The sequence below is a fragment of the Camelus ferus genome, chromosome 6 (assembly GCF_009834535.1).
Source record: "Camelus ferus isolate YT-003-E chromosome 6, BCGSAC_Cfer_1.0, whole genome shotgun sequence".
Taxonomy (NCBI): domain Eukaryota; kingdom Metazoa; phylum Chordata; class Mammalia; order Artiodactyla; family Camelidae; genus Camelus; species Camelus ferus.
The window spans coordinates 29,031,663-29,048,966 of NC_045701.1; the positions used below are offsets into that span (position 1 = coordinate 29,031,663).

General features: G+C 32.5%; 1 protein-coding gene across 3 annotated transcripts in view; it reads right to left on the bottom strand.

The window, feature by feature from the left end:
* Positions 1 to 487: 487 nt before the first annotated feature.
* Positions 488 to 17,304, bottom strand: part of KATNBL1 (katanin regulatory subunit B1 like 1) — a 58,886-nt gene continuing 42,069 nt past the window's right edge. For 2 of the 3 annotated variants that reach the window (XM_032481586.1, XM_032481585.1), the window contains 9 exons: positions 14,526 to 14,656; positions 13,546 to 13,586; positions 11,984 to 12,263; positions 8,029 to 8,147; positions 7,112 to 7,162; positions 6,930 to 7,019; positions 6,507 to 6,596; positions 5,587 to 5,680; positions 488 to 4,052 (listed from right to left, as the gene is read on the bottom strand). In XM_032481586.1, the coding sequence (XP_032337477.1) occupies positions 4,020 to 4,052; positions 5,587 to 5,680; positions 6,507 to 6,596; positions 6,930 to 7,019; positions 7,112 to 7,162; positions 8,029 to 8,147; positions 11,984 to 12,263; positions 13,546 to 13,586; positions 14,526 to 14,642 (915 nt within the window). In that variant the 5' untranslated portion in view covers positions 14,643 to 14,656 and the 3' untranslated portion in view covers positions 488 to 4,019. The remainder of the gene's footprint in view (positions 4,053 to 5,586; positions 5,681 to 6,506; positions 6,597 to 6,929; positions 7,020 to 7,111; positions 7,163 to 8,028; positions 8,148 to 11,983; positions 12,264 to 13,545; positions 13,587 to 14,525; positions 14,657 to 17,304) is intronic. The other variant, XM_032481587.1, reaches the window with a different exon arrangement.

Below are 17,304 nucleotides of genomic sequence, written 5' to 3' on the forward strand. Positions count from 1 at the left end.
ACTAGTTCAAATGTATCTGAGAGCTAACTCCTTATCTAGACTCATGGCCTCTCCCAACTGAAAACTTCTTTGTAGTTCAGAGAATAGTAATTCTGTGTATCAAAGAATATATAACAAGCATTGCTATGAAAAATACTGGCAGCTGTGTGGCTGCCCTTTCATAGAACTACCAGTACACAGTAATGATGTCGTTTTGTGTTTTATGATTAGTTACAGTCTATAAGATAAAATATTTTGGTATATACTATTTCATTTGCAACTGTACTTAATTTTTTACTGAAGTTTGATTTTAGTACTTATTGTTAAGTCAATGATCTGACCCAGAGAAAATTATGATTATTATAATACTGTAAATATTATTTTAAGTACAGCATTGGAAAATGTACTCAGTATACTGGCTATATGATATGTGGTATTTGTTTTATTGTTACATTTGGTGTTGCTACTGAATCAGTCAAGCTGTATTACAAATTAGAATCATACAATGTTTAAGGATGAACTTTTTATTCTATACGCCTGTTACAGAAATAAAAAGGAGGGGAAATAGTGTGTCACAAAGTTTTAAGACAATTTTCATAGCTAGAAGAATTAGAAATTAAGGGAGAAAGAGTAACGTAGGAGTAAATACCTACCAACAAATGTCCAGCAATACTATTTTCATCTGAAGTCATCCAAATAAAAGGCTGTGTTGAAAAATAAGTAGTGCAACCAAATGGATCACTCCAGTTGGGTCAGCTGCTTATGAGTCTTTTTTTTTTTTTTTTTTCTTAAAATCAACAAAGGCAACTGACATTACCATCTTGTTCTTAAATAGGAAGAAAAATAACTGGGAATGACTCCTAAAATAGTAACTTAAATTTTGTTTTTTTCAAATTCCTTGACTAACTTGAGTAACTAAATAAACATTTAAAATGATTTCTATTATAAGCATTTAATAGCTAATAATCATTATTCAAATTAGTTATCCATTAATATTAATTATTATCAATAACTTGCCAAATACAAGTTTGAGAAAATTACTATTTCAAAGTCTAGATATATAGCTTTGAATCCATATAACCATTTTTAAGATTAGGACATGACATGTACCAAGCATGTTTAGGGGATTTAATTCCTCAATAGTCCTTAGGGTTCAATGCTGTTATTAATGGTTAGTCAAAGTAAATATAGACATTTATACCCAAATTCTCACACCTCAGGATTCATGTAAATAATCTGTCAATTACATTTGAAATTACTGCCAAAACTATCTAATAATGCTTGCTTTCTAACTTTTACCTTTTATTCTGATCAGGAACACTCCTTATAAAATCTATTTACTTTATCTCTAGTAGAAGCAAATTGCTTGATTATAACCGTCTACCACCTCAATAAACTACCTGCCCCTAGACTTGCAAAGTTAGCAAAGTCGAGTACAGAAAGCTGAAGAAGGTAGACGAGATTAAACAGCATAGAGACCTTGGGTAGTCCTTCAGTTACACTGCTTAGTAGCACAGCAACAAATGAGCAATGACAGACACCAATTGTCCTAATCTAGGTCAATACAACAGCCAAAATACTTTGTAAACTCTTTGGCTCTTTCTGGAGATCAACACTGTTCTGATTAAAAAGCACGAGAGGAGCTTAACAGCAACTGAAGAGTTCAACATTTACTTATCTAACATCTTTTATCCAAGAATTTAAAAATTACCTAATACTAATCATAACTCAGTAACTGACAGAGGTAGGTACTAAGGTAAACTGCAAAGGCCAAGAACAGAAATTGGGAGTGTGTGCCACTGAATCACATTTGTAAGTTAGTTAAAGACTGCTGCCTTATACAGCTCCGAGTGCTTAAAATGAAGTGTCATCTACTCTCCTTTAACAAACCCAAACATAAGCATAGGAAACCAGTGTTAATGGGATAATACCTTTTCTTACTAGGTTTCATTTGTATTTGTACTTAATTTTGACTGAAGTTTGATTTTTAGAAGATACTGTTTAATGATCTTACCCAGAGAAAATTACAGTAACACAGATTTTTAGATACTGTTAATTTTAATACTATTTTAAATACAAGATTAAAGGTCTGTAGTATCCCATATGCCAATTATTTGAGTTATCTTTCCATCTGAGGTGAATGAAGGGTTTATGCTTTGCTATACATACCATCTTCCTTGTGACAAAGAGCTGAATTTGTGAGATCGATATCTAAGAGAAGGTGCAGTCTGTAGCCATGAACAATTCTGTGTATGTGTATAAAGTTAATAAACTCCTAAAAGGACTGACATCCTGTCCTTAGCCTCATTAGCACTGTGCACCAACTGAGTTAACTGGTTGAAGCTGTTAGATAAGAGAGTGATAACTACACGGATAGGAACAAAAAAAGATTATATTTCATCATCTTAAGGTTTCATAGAGATGACACAGGTTCACAATTCAAATTCTCACCTCCTGAAAAACAAATTTCTTAAATAACTCTCAAAATCTAGAAGTGCAGTAATAAATTATTCTAATCTAAAGACTTTAGAGAATAACCAATTACAATTGATGTTCACTGTGATGAATACATAGCTATATAAAATATAGCTACACAAAAATGTAACAGTGAAATATAACATTTTTAAAGAAAGAAAGATGCTTGTTTGGGATTCACATCAGTAGTGGCTAATTTGGTAAATGCTAAAGATTTACATTCAAGTGCTGGAAGGATTACTGCAGAGAAATTCAATTACTAAAAATCTTTGCTCAGATGCCTTTCAGGCTTATTGAAGATAAGATGATGTATGAACCACCAACAGTGGTATTTAAACCCCAATCACTTTCAAGATAATACACAAATTTCAGAAGTGAAGTTCATTGATACTAAAACTGGTATTAAAAAAAAAAAAAGACCTCATACAGCCTGCTGGCATTTTATACCAACCATTGGAGGAGGTAGTAATGTAAAGTGTTGGAATTTAAAATACAAGGTCAGCACTAAATGTAAACATTTCTAAAGCATTATATGTAATTCTTTAAAGATATGTAGTGAAAAAAATCAATTCATATAAAATCAGAATTAAAAAAAGCAAAAATAGAAATATTTAGTGAATTTACTCAAATGAAGAAAACTTAAATGACACAGAACTGAAAATATTAGAAATCTATATGCAATAAAAAGTGAATATAAATTAGCCAACTCCACGGACATTTCCAGTTAAGCATTCATACAAAAACATATTCACCTTTTTCTTATATATAGGAATAACACATACATACATGACATGATGATTCTGGCAAAAAAAAAAAAAACAAAAAAAAAAAAACAAAATCAGAGATACTAAGAATATTCTCAAGTTTTAAAAATGGTGTGGAATAAGTTTTAACAACAACATTCTACATGAGTGGAAACCCCTGATTTAATTCCATGATTTTATCATTTCAGAAGCATGGTTGGTTCTAATTTTCTTAAACAGATATTACACATTGGCTTATTAGTAATTAAGGCATTTTGCATACACAGTATCTCAGTGTGAACAAAAAACTTTTAGTATTGATTATTTGCTATGATGGTTTAAACTTTCAAGGTCCTTTCAACATAAGAAAATAGTAGTTGAACACATTTAAGTGTCTTCTTATAAAACATAATCTTAAAAAACGTAATGATGATTGGTCTTTGTGATTCCTAGTAGTAAGTCCTGTCTTATTTTTTCACATAGTATAAATTATATTCTTATGCAGGATTGCATTAAGACCCAGTAGTTCTTAAACAACGTTACCAAATAACCATATAAATCCCAAATGCAGCAAAGGCGAACAGTCTTCATAGTGCACTTTCACCTCATTGAAGTTGGAGCTGCTCTTTTTGGATATTTTTCCACTTCAATGTGAAGTAGATCGTTAGCGTTTCGTTAGTGGTTTCACTATGTGGCTTTTTAAAGGGAAAAAATGGTTTTGATTTCTTTCACAGTTCAGTTCTCAGATGAGACATTTTTGGGGAAATCATATAGTCCAGGGATGTTCTGAATTACCAAATGCTATTTAGCAGATGAAGTCTCTCAATGCAGCTGTAATAAATAAGCATCTACATCCTTAAAGAATAAAACAAAAACATTTTATTAGCCAGTAACCAAAATACAGATACACACACCCCATTTTCTTCTCCCTTTTTGTCACTTGTTTTGTCTTAGTTTCCCTTTGTGAACTTTTGAGGGTAAAGATTTGTCTTATTCCTCTTATCTGTATTTTTGTAGCACACAGCATGTGCTCAATAAATGTTTGCTACGTGCTTAGTGAATGTTTTAGTTTCTGTGATCAAACAACTCTGCTTTTTTATAGCTAAGCAAGATCATTACATCATTACCGCAATTCCTTCCGTGCCATATAAATCTAGGCGAGCTTGATGACAGCCTTTCTGATTTATACCCTCAAAAAATTACAAATGAGGGTTTAATATTATAAAAGAGGTTTTATCATAGCTTAAGGAACTTTATAGAACTTTTAATTATTCAATATTGCTTGTAATAATAAATACAGTATTTTAAGGTCATGTTCACAATAAAGGTTCCCCCTTTATAAAAAATTTAAAAATTGAAAGCAAGTTTCTAAGGAAACAATAATTTTTCAGTTCTGCAACTAAGAATACAAGGCACTTCCAGAACAAGGTAATATACCATGTATTGTCTAAAAGCATTCTATTTTCTATCAACTTTTACTTCATTTCCAACCCCTATTATCAAAAGAATTAAAATAATAATAACAACAAAAAAAATTCAGGAAATTGATTTCTGTTGATAAGATTTTCATCATTAAGAAATCTACAGAGTAAAATTATACATAGTGGTAACACACTTGCTTGATAACACCATTATGCTTCTTTGCATGAAGGTATTCTGAGAATTTTATAAATCCATGACATAATTCCTCTATTTAGATTATATTTTTTTAAAACCAAAGAACGTTTTTATATTTCTGGATAATGCCTATTTATGATAGCAGTATGCCCAGTAAAAGAGTAGAAATATTTCTTTAACAATGATTTTTTTCTGCAATTATACTTTAACTACCAGTGTTTTCAGAAGTTTAAAAATTAAAATCTAAACTAGTAGCATACTTTTCCTTTAAGAGATAAGTAAATCAAGAGAACAATGTCAAATTCATCCTGTGAGTAGAACAATTTAACTTTCAAAAAAAAACCCCATGAAGTTAGCAAAAGCCAAGTAAAAATATCCCAAAACTAATTGATTATGTTCTTCATCTCTTGCTTCCTGAGTGTCACTGTCTTTTCAAATGCCTTCCTAACCTGGGTTCTTAACTTTTTTTCAAATATTTTTCTCTAATTGGAACTAGGTCATTAAATACCTATTAGCACATTATTTCTGTGGCTATATTTGAAATGCATTCAATAACCAATTCCTATGTTCCCTGTCAAAGTCATATTCATATCCAGAGGACCTTAATCATTTGTAAATATGAAATTGACTTCAGACATTATTAGAGTAGTACTGAATTGGATATTTGAAAGAGTTTGTTTATGAATGCATAACACTATTACATTATTTCTAATTTTTAATTAAGTTTAAATATAGATTTAAGCTTAAAATTTTAAGCTTAAATATAGATTACCTTGGCTATATTACCAGTATATCCTGGAACCAAAGTAAGATGGTTTTCCTGTTCCCACAATCCACTTAATTGTTGTTTTAAAATCTGAATATTTCTAGGAGTAAAAAAGGAGAAAAAAATACAAATATAGAAGGACTGGACTTTGGTAGTAAATACACGTAATGAAAACAGTTATAAACTTTTCAAGTATTTATCAGGATAAAATTATACCATTTGAAGTCAAGCAAGTCTTTAAAATAGTACATGCCAACCATGGAAATTAAAGGTTACTTAGTTGTTAAAGCAGGTAAGAAAATAACTAGGCATTTGGAGCATTTGGATAACCAGTTCGTGGATATAAAGTGGGAAAATTTTGAGAGCCTAGAAAGTAAATTATGGACTTTAAGCAAACTGGAGATTTTTTCTTTTTTTGGTAGCTTCATTATAATCTGGCTCATTTGGTAGAAAAGCTACATATTTTCACATCAAAGCAATAGTCAAATTATGATTATAATACAGTTTTTAGAACTGTAATCATCTACACTGGATTCTCATGTTAATGTCTAGGTAGCCAAAGGACCCTGCAGGCTGCCTCCATTCCTGTGCCTCAGTACTCATTCCACGAAAGGCCATCTCTTTTTCTCTCACTCCTTTATAATGGATGCTATAAGGGTTAAATCATTGCTGTGCTTTTTCCTCTTAAAATGAAGGGTAGAGTTCTGCCAGAACAAGAGATACAGGGGGTTACTGGGTTCTGGAATTCAGCTTTCATGTGTAATTTTTCCATATGAACAGTATTCTAATTTAATATTCCTCTGAAAATGAAAAGAATAAGTATTATATACCAATAATCATGGAATAAAATTATCACCTAGTTTAATCAAGCTGCTTTCCTGAAGAAAATTTTAGTAGCATGAGTTTATCTTTAAAGGTATACTCACCCGTCATGTATAATTTCTGTTTTGGATGATAGTTCTGACCACCATCTTTTTATGACTGCTTGAAGCCAGTTTAAACCAACTATTATATATCTGAAATGACATTTTGTTACAAAATTCATCCAAGAAGCCTTTACAAAAAATGATACTCCACCCCCCTCAAAAAACACATACACACTGATCTTTCCCCTTTTAAAAGTGTATTTCACAACTTTCACAAAACCATATTGTATGTAACTTGTTTATAGATGTTTCTGTAATTGTTCTTTAATCATTCCAAATTCTTTTCCCAACTGGACTATGAGTTCCTGGAAAAGAGAAACCATGCATGTCCCATGGAGCTCAATCTACCACTATGCACTCACAAGGCACAATATCAAGGATGTTAAAAGAGAAAAATGAATTGAGATTCAGATTAGCACTTACTCTTCAAATCTGCTTTTAAGTAGTGATTTTACCAGAGGCAACAAGTCTACACAGCAGCCAAGTGAGATGTACTGTTTTTCTTCCTGTAAACTAAAAATAAATACTAAGTTATAAAAATATGAACAGGTTATAATTTGCACTTCTTTAAACTGACTTTTTTCCCTGAAAAATATTCTTTTTACCTATTGGTGAGCACAGGAAGGCAATCCACCACAACTCCAAGGTCTTCTATCCTGTGAGAAACAAAACTGCTTAGAGAGCTGATTTCCTTGTTTACTGTCATATTATAACCTTCACACTGCTTTTGAGAAATTTACTCATTTCAGCAAATGATCTGAGTGTCTACGCTGAGTCATGTGCTGGGGATACAGCAATGAACAAAGAGATAGGGCTTGTATTTCAATGTGTGTTTGAGTATGAGGGGGTAGGAGAAGGCAGAGAATGACAAAAAACAAGTAAAATATATAAAGCATGTCGATGGTGCTAAGTGCTATGGAGAAACATAAAATGGGAAAGAGAGAGACAGGGTGTGAAAAAATATGTACTTTTCAATAAAGTGGTCAAGAAAGGCCTCGCTAAGGTAACATTTGAGGAGACCTAAATATAGTGAGGAAGGGAATGGTTAAAATTTTCAAAGGGAATTTTTTTTAAAAGTTGGTTTTCCCATAATGTTATCACTTAGTTTTATAGATAAGAATCTTACAGCGGGAGGGGATAGCTCATGTGGTAGAGCACCTGCTTGGCATGCAGGAGGTCCTGGGTTCAATCCCCAGTACCTCCTCCAAAGATAAATAAATAAGCCTAATTACTTCCCCTAATCTGACCCCCCAAAAAAGAAAGAAGAAATATTAAAAAAAAAAAAAAAAAAGAATCTTAGAGAAGAAAACAGCTTTGTTCAGTATGATAAAACAGATGGTTTTCTGTAGTTTGGTTACTCTTAGATTGGTGATAAATGTTTTTTAAACCACACTGTCACTATTGAAGCTAAACATAGAAAGTTTAAAATTTTAGCCAGTATAACATAAAAAAAAAGAGGTATTTGTAGATAACACACTGGAAGTTACTTTTACTGAACAAAAGCATAAATGGTCACACTTACCTCACCAAATAAGCTACAAGTTCACTTATACTTCTCTTTCTCCAGAAAGTTAAAGCTACATTCAATCTCAAATTCCTGCTGAACAAAACTTGTGCCATTGTTTCATGGTCCTGAGAAACCTGAAAGGCAGTAACCTAATTTGTTAAAAAGCATATTGAGATATGACATGAAACTTTCTTTTTTCAATGAAATTATTCTGGTAGACATATTTTAAAATTATGCAGAGGTGACTCCTTTTACTGGTCCACAAAGAGGAATATTGCAGCTGAACAATATGATTTGAATAAATGTAGGACCTGTTTATTTTTTACCAATATTTTTTCTTATTTGCTACTATTTTCCTTTTAAATCTCAATAATTCATAGAATAAATTATTTTTAGTTACCTACAAACCTAAGATTTACTTTATAATAATGCAGATTAAAGGAAAAGGTAAATGTATAGGCTAGTCATTACCAACTGAATAGCATGAGAGGGAAACCACAAAAATTCAGTGTTGTGACAAGTATTTCAATTCATTCATTCATTTTTTTTTCTATATAACTAAGGAAATATACTCCCATTGTAAAAAGTTCAAGTAGCATAAATCTGCTAAAATAAAAAGTGAATACTCTTTACTTGCCCACAAAAACAACTAGTAACACTCCCCAGAAGCAATCACAGTTAACAGAGTGGTCAGCATCATTCAAATCATTTTTTAGACATATTAGGTAGATATAAAATTAAAACAGTCTAATATCTGTATGTTTAAAACCTTATTTTTTCACTTATATATTATGAAGATTTTTCAACATCAAAACATAGATCAATCTCATTTTTAAAAGAACAATTACATATTCTCTAGTCTTTATGTACCATAATTTCATACTGATCCTGGTTTTTCTCTATTAAAACTGTGCATCAATGAACATCCTAAACTAAACATACAAATGAACATATCTATGTAAATATGTGCACTTGTACAAAATCTTCTGTAGGATTAGTTTTAGAATTGGAATATCTAGTTCCAATTTTTTTTAGTAACAGATTAAGATATAATTCACATACCATAAGATTTACCCGTTCAAAACGTATAATTCAGTAGTGCTAATAAGTACATTCACAGAGTTGTGCAACCATCACCATCATGAATTCTAGAACCTTTTCACCATCCCTAAAAGAAACCCTGGACTCCATTCTCCCGTCTCTCCAGCCCCTGACAATCATTAATCTACTTTTTATCTCTTACGATTTTATCTAATTTGAGTCTTCATATAAACTGAATCATACAATATGTGGCCTTTTTGTGTACGTGGCTTCCTTTACACAGCATAATGTTTTCAACATTTATATACATTATAACATATACTGGTATTTTACTCCTTTTTAATTATCAAATAATATTATATAGTATGAAATATAAGATTTTACTTATCTATAGTCAGTTGATGGACATTTGTATTGTTTCTACTTCTGGCTATTATAAATGTTATGAGCATTTGTTCATAAGTATCTGTGTGGACCTGTGTTTTCAATTCTCTTGGGTATATATCTAGGAGTACAACTATTGAGTCAAAATGTTATGTATATGTGAACTTATACAAAATACTATAGTATCACTTTTAGGTTTAGGCTTTTAGAGCATGTACTACATCAGGAGAAAAGGTCTGAAACAAAAGGACAATCAATAAACCTATTACTGAAGTGTGAGGTTAAGGAAGGTTTACGGAAAGTAGTCAAAATGGGAGCAAAGTAAAAGGAGGGCCTTGAAAAAATGCTCTCCTATGGCACTAGTATAAATGCACAACTGAAGCATTTTTCCTTTTTTTTTTTTTTAAACGCATTCTCACTAGGGAATGTTTATTCCCTCAGTTCAAATGAAGAACCAGCCTAGGTCCCAATCTAGGCCAGATTTCTAGACTATAACAGTCACATGTTCAGAATCCTTCAGGATATGTAGTTTCTTTGATTATCTGATCAGTGTTGCCCTCATCACTTCTGTAACTACATCTGAGTAGGGGATACTGCCTGTTTTCACTCACCATCTATCTCCTAAGAGCCTGCAGAACACATTGCACAGTTAAGGAGCTATCAATAAATACTGTGAATGAATTAGTCTGACAGTGATTCTCTTTAAAACTAAGGTTTAGTTACCATCCTATTCTCCAGGGCTCATGAAAATTCACTATTAAATCAAATTCTCCTTGCCCCCTTTTTTCTCACAGATACCATACGTACTTCTTTTACCTCTCCTAGCATTACTAACTTTCTATTACTCCAGGATCTTATTTTTACAAGTAAGGACATTTTTATTGACAAATGGAAACTTTTTTGTGTGTCATTTCATTATGGTTTTAGTTAATAACACTTTGTTTTCTACCCTTCTTTCATCTTATTGACTTATTATTATTATCCTACTTATGATGCTCATTTTCTTTCATCTACATACTTAGGATTATTTTAATATAAAAAGATTTTTTTTCTGCTTGTATGTCATAGGAAATGCTTTTCAAACTGTCATGCTAGATAGAAACAATACTAAGTTTACCAAGTCATAATTAAATTAAGGCACATTCAAGTAATGTAATATTATGTATCCATTCATCATGTAACATCTCTGTACGGTGATAGCTGGTAACTAGACTTATCGTGGTGATCATTTTGAAATGTAGAGAAGTATCAAATCACTATGTTGTGCACCAGGAACTGACATAGTATTATAGGTCAATTATATATCAAAAACAAACCAACAAACTATGAGAGACAGATCAGACTTTGGTTACCAGAGGTGGGTGAGAGGGAACTGAATGAACACAGTCAAAAAAGGAACTTCTAGCTGTAAGGGAAGTAAGTACTAGGGATATAATATACAATTTGGTAAATATAATTAGTGCTGCTGTATGCTATACGTGAAAGCTGTTAAGAGAGTAAATCCTAAGAGTTTTTATCACAAGGAAAGAAAATTTTTTTCTATTTAAAAAATTCTGTATCTATATGAGATGATGGATATTCACTAAATTTAATGTGGTAATCATTTTATGATGTATGTAAGTCAAATCATTATGTATACACTTTAAACTTATACTATGCTGTATGTCAATTATATCTCAATAAAACTGCAAGAGAAAAAACTGTAGAAGCATTATTCAATGACATGGAAAAATATCTAAATTTATTAAACATAAAAATCAAGTTATCAAATAATACGTATAGTACGAAGAGAAAAGATATATAAAAATTTAATATTGTTATTTATAAATATTGAAATCATGAATAATTTTTTCCTTTGGGTTTATTTTCTACAACATGAACAATAAACATGTAATAATAAACATTATTATAAACTTGTATTTATAAGTTTTATCAAACCATTCTTTCAAATGACCATTTTTCATAAAAGTGATTTTTCTGAAGTATAATTTACATACCATAAAAGTCACACATTGATAATATATAATATAAGGATTTTAATAAATTTATGGACTTGTGCATCATCACAGTCCAGTTTTAGAATATTTCTATCACCCAAAACAGTTCCTCTGAGCCTGTTCAAACAACTAATTTTGCCTGAGCTGGAAGAGCAGCAAACCTTAGCAGGTTTGAGTTTGCCTAAATGAAGTTTCCAATGGCAATTTTGAGAGCCCAGCAAAATGAACCTGGATAACTGGCTTTTGTGGTCCACTTTGTAGGCAAAATTTCTTCTTTTCCCTTCCTTTAAATTTCTACTGGCCATCTTGCCATTCCGGGTGTTTATAGCAGCTTATCAATCACTTCATTCCATCTGAGATACCACTAACTTAGAGAAATGGAATAAACTACTGATTCAAATTTAGTTAATCTAGAAAATTATCTCAGGAGTTACAATCTCTCAAATAGTCTTAATTTAATGGGCAGTGAATTATTTTACTAGTAGAATACAGCAAAGGAAAAAGCTAATAATTACAAGAATGAAGTTAAGCTTATATAAATGACTTACCTCAGAAAAAAAACTACTATATTTTGATGATGGGCTTTCTGTCTGTGAAGAACCAGAATCACTGGAGTTAACTAAATATGTTCGAGTATCATGGCGCAGTTTCTCAGGGAGGTGGCCTGCACAAGCCAGTTCATTTTCTTTATTTGCCATGTCACAGCCCCCACTTGTAGGGGACTGTTTTTTTCTGTAACAAGGATTTGGAAAAGGATGATGAATTTTCTTTCTGCGATAGATCACCTTACGTAGTTTATCTGGGCTTTTCACAGCTTGTCCAACTGTTCTGTAAAAAGAATTGATTTTTCTTAAATGAAAAAGAAGCATATGAAGACCTTTAAAAGTTTTTAAAAACAAAGATTTAACAGGCCACATTTTGTGATCACAATCCACTAAAATCAGAATAAGCACAATAATTTAAAAAAATCTTAACTCTTAGATTGAAGAGGGAAATAAAACGGAAATTACAAACCACCTAGAAAGCAATGAAAAGGATGATACTTTATACCAAAAGAAAATGAAGAGGCATAATAACTAGATGCTTTTAAAATGAAGTATTACAGGGCATTCAGGGAATAAGAAAATTACAACAAAATTATAACAATTTCTTGTCACTTCTCTTTTTCTAGCAAAGTTTAAGTTTGAATATTTTACTTTGAATCATGCAAGTGTGAATATATATTTTAACTTATAATACAACAGAACACTTATTTTGATTAAGCTAAAGTATATTTAATTTGTTTGAATAAGATAAAACACAACAGAGCACATCTCATGGTTTAGTATAGTGGTTCTCAAATGTTTTGCTCTCAAGATGCTTTGTACTCTTAAAAATTATTAAGGCCCCAAAAGAATTTTTTATGTGTGCAATATCTATTGATATGTACTGAATCAGAAATTGAGAAAATTTGTTAATTTATTTAAAAATAATAAATTCATTACATATGAACATAGAATTTTTTAAAAAAAATATTTTATTTTCCAAAGCAAACAAAAAATGTAGTGAGAAGAATGGCAATGTTTTACATTTGTGCAAAATTTCTAATATCTGGTTTAATAGAAGACAGCTGGATTCTCATATCTCCCTCTGCTTTCAATCTATTTGTTAACATCAATTATCACGCAGCCTCTGGAAAACTATTGTACACTTGTAAGAGAGTGAAAATGAGGAAGAGGAATAATATCTTAGTATTGTTGTGAAGATAGTTTCAACCTCACAAATTCCCTGAAAGGACTCCCTGGGGCCTCAGATCATATCTTGAAAACCAGAGGTTTAGTAGAAAGCACCTTTACAGTTTGGCAGACCTGGGAATAAATGACATTTTTACCACCTTCTGGGCGTGTGACCTTTAAAGAAATCACAGATCTTTAGTTTCAGTCATCAATAGTTTGGGATAATTACATGTATCTATCTAATATTGATACGTTTAGCACAGTCCCTGGAACAAAGGCGCTGTCTAATAATAAATTATTATTATAATAAAAGAGAAGACTTATTTTTCCCTATTTTCACTCTTACCCAGCTTTCAGTATTTGTTGTTTCCCACAAAGTTTAAAGAAGCTCTTACCTATTTATGTAAGCAGCCAACTGTTTTGGAGATTTCTTAACCTGAAAAATAAAAGTAGATAGCATATTGCTACATATTTAAGTTCTTTAGTAAAGCTATGTGAACTTGTTGATCGATATCAACAAGTCTGAATTCAACAGTTTACGTTTTTTGGATTAAAGCTTTTTCTGTTCTAATGCTGTAGTCTCAACCATTAGTTGCAACAACATTGTATGTAGCTATTTCTGACAATGTAACATACCCATCTAGCTAGTTTCCATGCTACTAGTCACATTCTGTACTTACAGGGTGCTTGGTAAGTGAATTGAATTTTAATATGGTTTTAAGAAATTGTATCAGTGCTAATGAGCCTTGAAGAGGTGAGCAAAAAGTACCTCTGAGATTCCTCTAAAATTAAACTAAAATATTTAAATTATATCAAAACAGTATATTGGCCAAAAAGTTTTCAGAGCTGCTGGAATATAAAAAGTTTTCAAAATTTCATTAATTCTACTTAATTTTGGCAGATTGAGCAAAATTGTCACCCTCCCATTGTTTAAACAATTTAACCAGAACTATCCATAGATTTAACAGCTTAAACTGTGTCAAACTGAATGGCTGTGTCTCCCCAAAATTCCTATGTTGAAATCCTAACCCCCAACGTGATGGTATTAGGAAATAGGGCTTTTGGGAGGTGATTATTTCATAAGAGTAATGAATAGGATTAGTGTCCTTATAAAAGAAACTCCAGAAATTTTCTCTCATCCCTTCCACCAAGTGAGAAAGTAGAGAGAAGAGAGCCATCTGTGAACCAGGAAGTGGGTCCTCGATAGATACCAGCTCAGCTAGGGCCTTGACCTCAGACTTCTCAGCCCCCAGAACTGTGAGAAATAAATTCCTGCTGTTCATGAGCCACCCAGGCTACGGTATTCTGCTACAGCACCCTAAACAGACTGACATAACTGTCTTACCCACTCCACTGCTAGAAACCATGGACTTACCTCCTTCATGTTCTTATTAGTGAAATTAGAGATCCTTTTTCTAGGAAGATCAGTGGAATGATCCTCAATATTATCACAAAAGTTCCGTTTTTTAACATTGTGGGTTTCAGATGCCATAATCTCTTAAATACCTAGATTAAAAAATAAAAATAATAAATGGAAAATACAAAAAGCATTAGAGCCTGATCTTTTTTCCTGAACAGACATATAAAAATACAGCAGCAGCTCTATGCTACGTTAAAGAGGCTTGTGAGTAAAGCAGAGGACATACAGGCATACCTCATTTTATTGCACTTCACAGATTTTTTTTTTTAAACAAATTGGAAGTTTATGGAAACCTTGCATCAAACAAATCTATTGGTGCCATTCTTCCAACATCTGTTCACTTCATGTCTCTTTGTCACAATTTGGTAATCCTCATAATATTTCAAACTTTTCATTATTATATGTGTTATGATGATTTGTGATCAGGGATCTTTGATGTTACTATTATAATTGTTCTGGCACACCACAAACCATGCTCATATAAGATGGCGAATAACTGCAATAAATATGTGTGTGTGCTCCAATAACTGGCTATTCCCCATCTCCCTCCCTGTCCTCGGGCCTCCCTATTCTCTAAGATACAACAATATTGAAATTATGTCAATGAATATCAATGGCCTCTAAGTGTTCAAGTGAAAGGAATAGTCGCAGGTCTCTCCCTTTAAATCAAAAATAGAAATGATTAAGCTTAGTGAAGAAGGCTTGTCAAAAGCTAAGAAGGCTGAATGCCAGGCCTCTTAAAACAAACAGGCAGGTTGTAAATGCAAAAGAAAAGTTCTTGAAGGAAATTAAAAGTGCCATTCCAGTGAACACGAATGGTAAAGGAAAACAGCCTTAACGCTGATATAGAGCAAGTTTTAGTGGTCTGGATAGAAGATTAAACCAGCCACAACATTCCTTAAACCAAAATCTAATCCAGAGGAAGGCCCTAACTCTCTTTAATTCTATGAGGGCTGAGAGAGGTAAGGAAGCTGCAGAAGAAAAGTTTGAAACTAGCATAGGTTAATTCATAAGGTTTATGGAAAGAAGCCACCTCCATAACATAAAAGTGCAGGGTGAGGCAGCAAGTGCTGATGTATAAGTTGCAGCAAGTGATCCAGAAGATCTAAGATGCCATCTAGGACTTTCATAGTGAGAGGAGACATCAAGGCCTGGCTTCAAATCTTAAAGGATAGGCTGACTCTCTTGTAAGGGGCTCATATGGCTGTTGACTTTAAGTTGAAGCCAATGCTCATTTACCATTTCCCAAATCCTAGGACCCTTAAGAACTATGCTAAATCATACCCTACTTGTGCTCTATAAATGGAACAACAAAGCCGGAATGATAGCACATCTGTTTATAACATGGTTTACTGAATTATTTTAAGCCCATTGTTGAGACCTACTGCTCAGAAAAAAGATTCCTTTCAAAATATTACTGCTTATTGACAATGCACTTGGTCACCCAAGAGCTCTGGTGGAGATGTACAACAAGATGAATGCTGTTTTCATGCCTGCTCACACAACATCCATTCTGCAGCCCACAGATCAAGGGGTGATTTTGACTTTCAAGTCTTACTACTTAAGAAACATATATTCTGTAAGACTATAATGTAGTAAACTGAAAACTTCTGAAAAGGATTTATCATTCTAGATGCATTACAAACATTAGTGATTCATCAAAAGTGGTCAAAATATCAACATTAAAAGGATTTTGAAAGAGTTGATTCCAACTCTCATGGATGACTTTGAGGGGTTCAAGACTTCAGCAGAGAAAGTAGCTGCAAATGTGGTAGAAACAGCAAGAGGACTGGAATTTGAAGTGGAGCCTGAAGATGTGACTGAATTGCAATCTCATGATAAAACTTTAACAGATGAGGAGTTACTTCTGGATGAACTAAGAAAGTGGTTTCTTGAGCTGTAATCTACTCCTGGTGAAGGTGAAGATTGTTGAAATGACCACAAAGGATTTAGAATATTACACAAACTTAGTTGATAAAGCAGCAGCAGGGTTTGAGAGAATTGCCTCTGATTTTGAATGAAGTTCTGCTGTGGGTAAAATGCTATCAAACAGCACTTCATGCTACAGAGAAACTTCATGAAAGGAAGAGTCGATCAATGCAGCAAACCTCACTGCTTTCTTATTTTAAGAAGTTGCCACAGCCACACCAAACTTCAGCAATCACCACCCTGCTCAGTCAGCAGACATCAACACTGAGGCAAGACCTTCCACCTGCTAAAAGATTACGACTTGCTGAAGGCTCTGGTGACTGTTAGCCTTTTTTTAGCAATAAAGTATTTTTAAATTAAGGAATGTATATTTTTTAGATACAATGCTATTGCATACTCAATCTACTACATATAGTATAGTGTAAACATAACTTTTATATGCACTGAGAAACCAAAAAATTTATGTAACTTGCTTTACTGCAGTGCTCTGGAACCAAATCTACAGTATCTCCAAAGTATGCCTATAGCTTTAAGTTATATATTTTTAAAAACCTTAAACACAGAGCGAGCACAAGGCAGGGCATTCCAGGAAATTAAAGCTCTTTCTGTTCTCACTCTTAAGTTGCAACCAGCTACATAATATGGTATGTACTTTTTACCAATGCAACATATCAGTCTCCTCATTTTCCATATCACTAGCCATATATTAAATTTAAATTTACAGTTTATGAGGTCAGGTCTATATAGTAGTGGTATCTTGACATTCAAATGCACAGAAACCTACATTTTTGGAATCAAATCACTG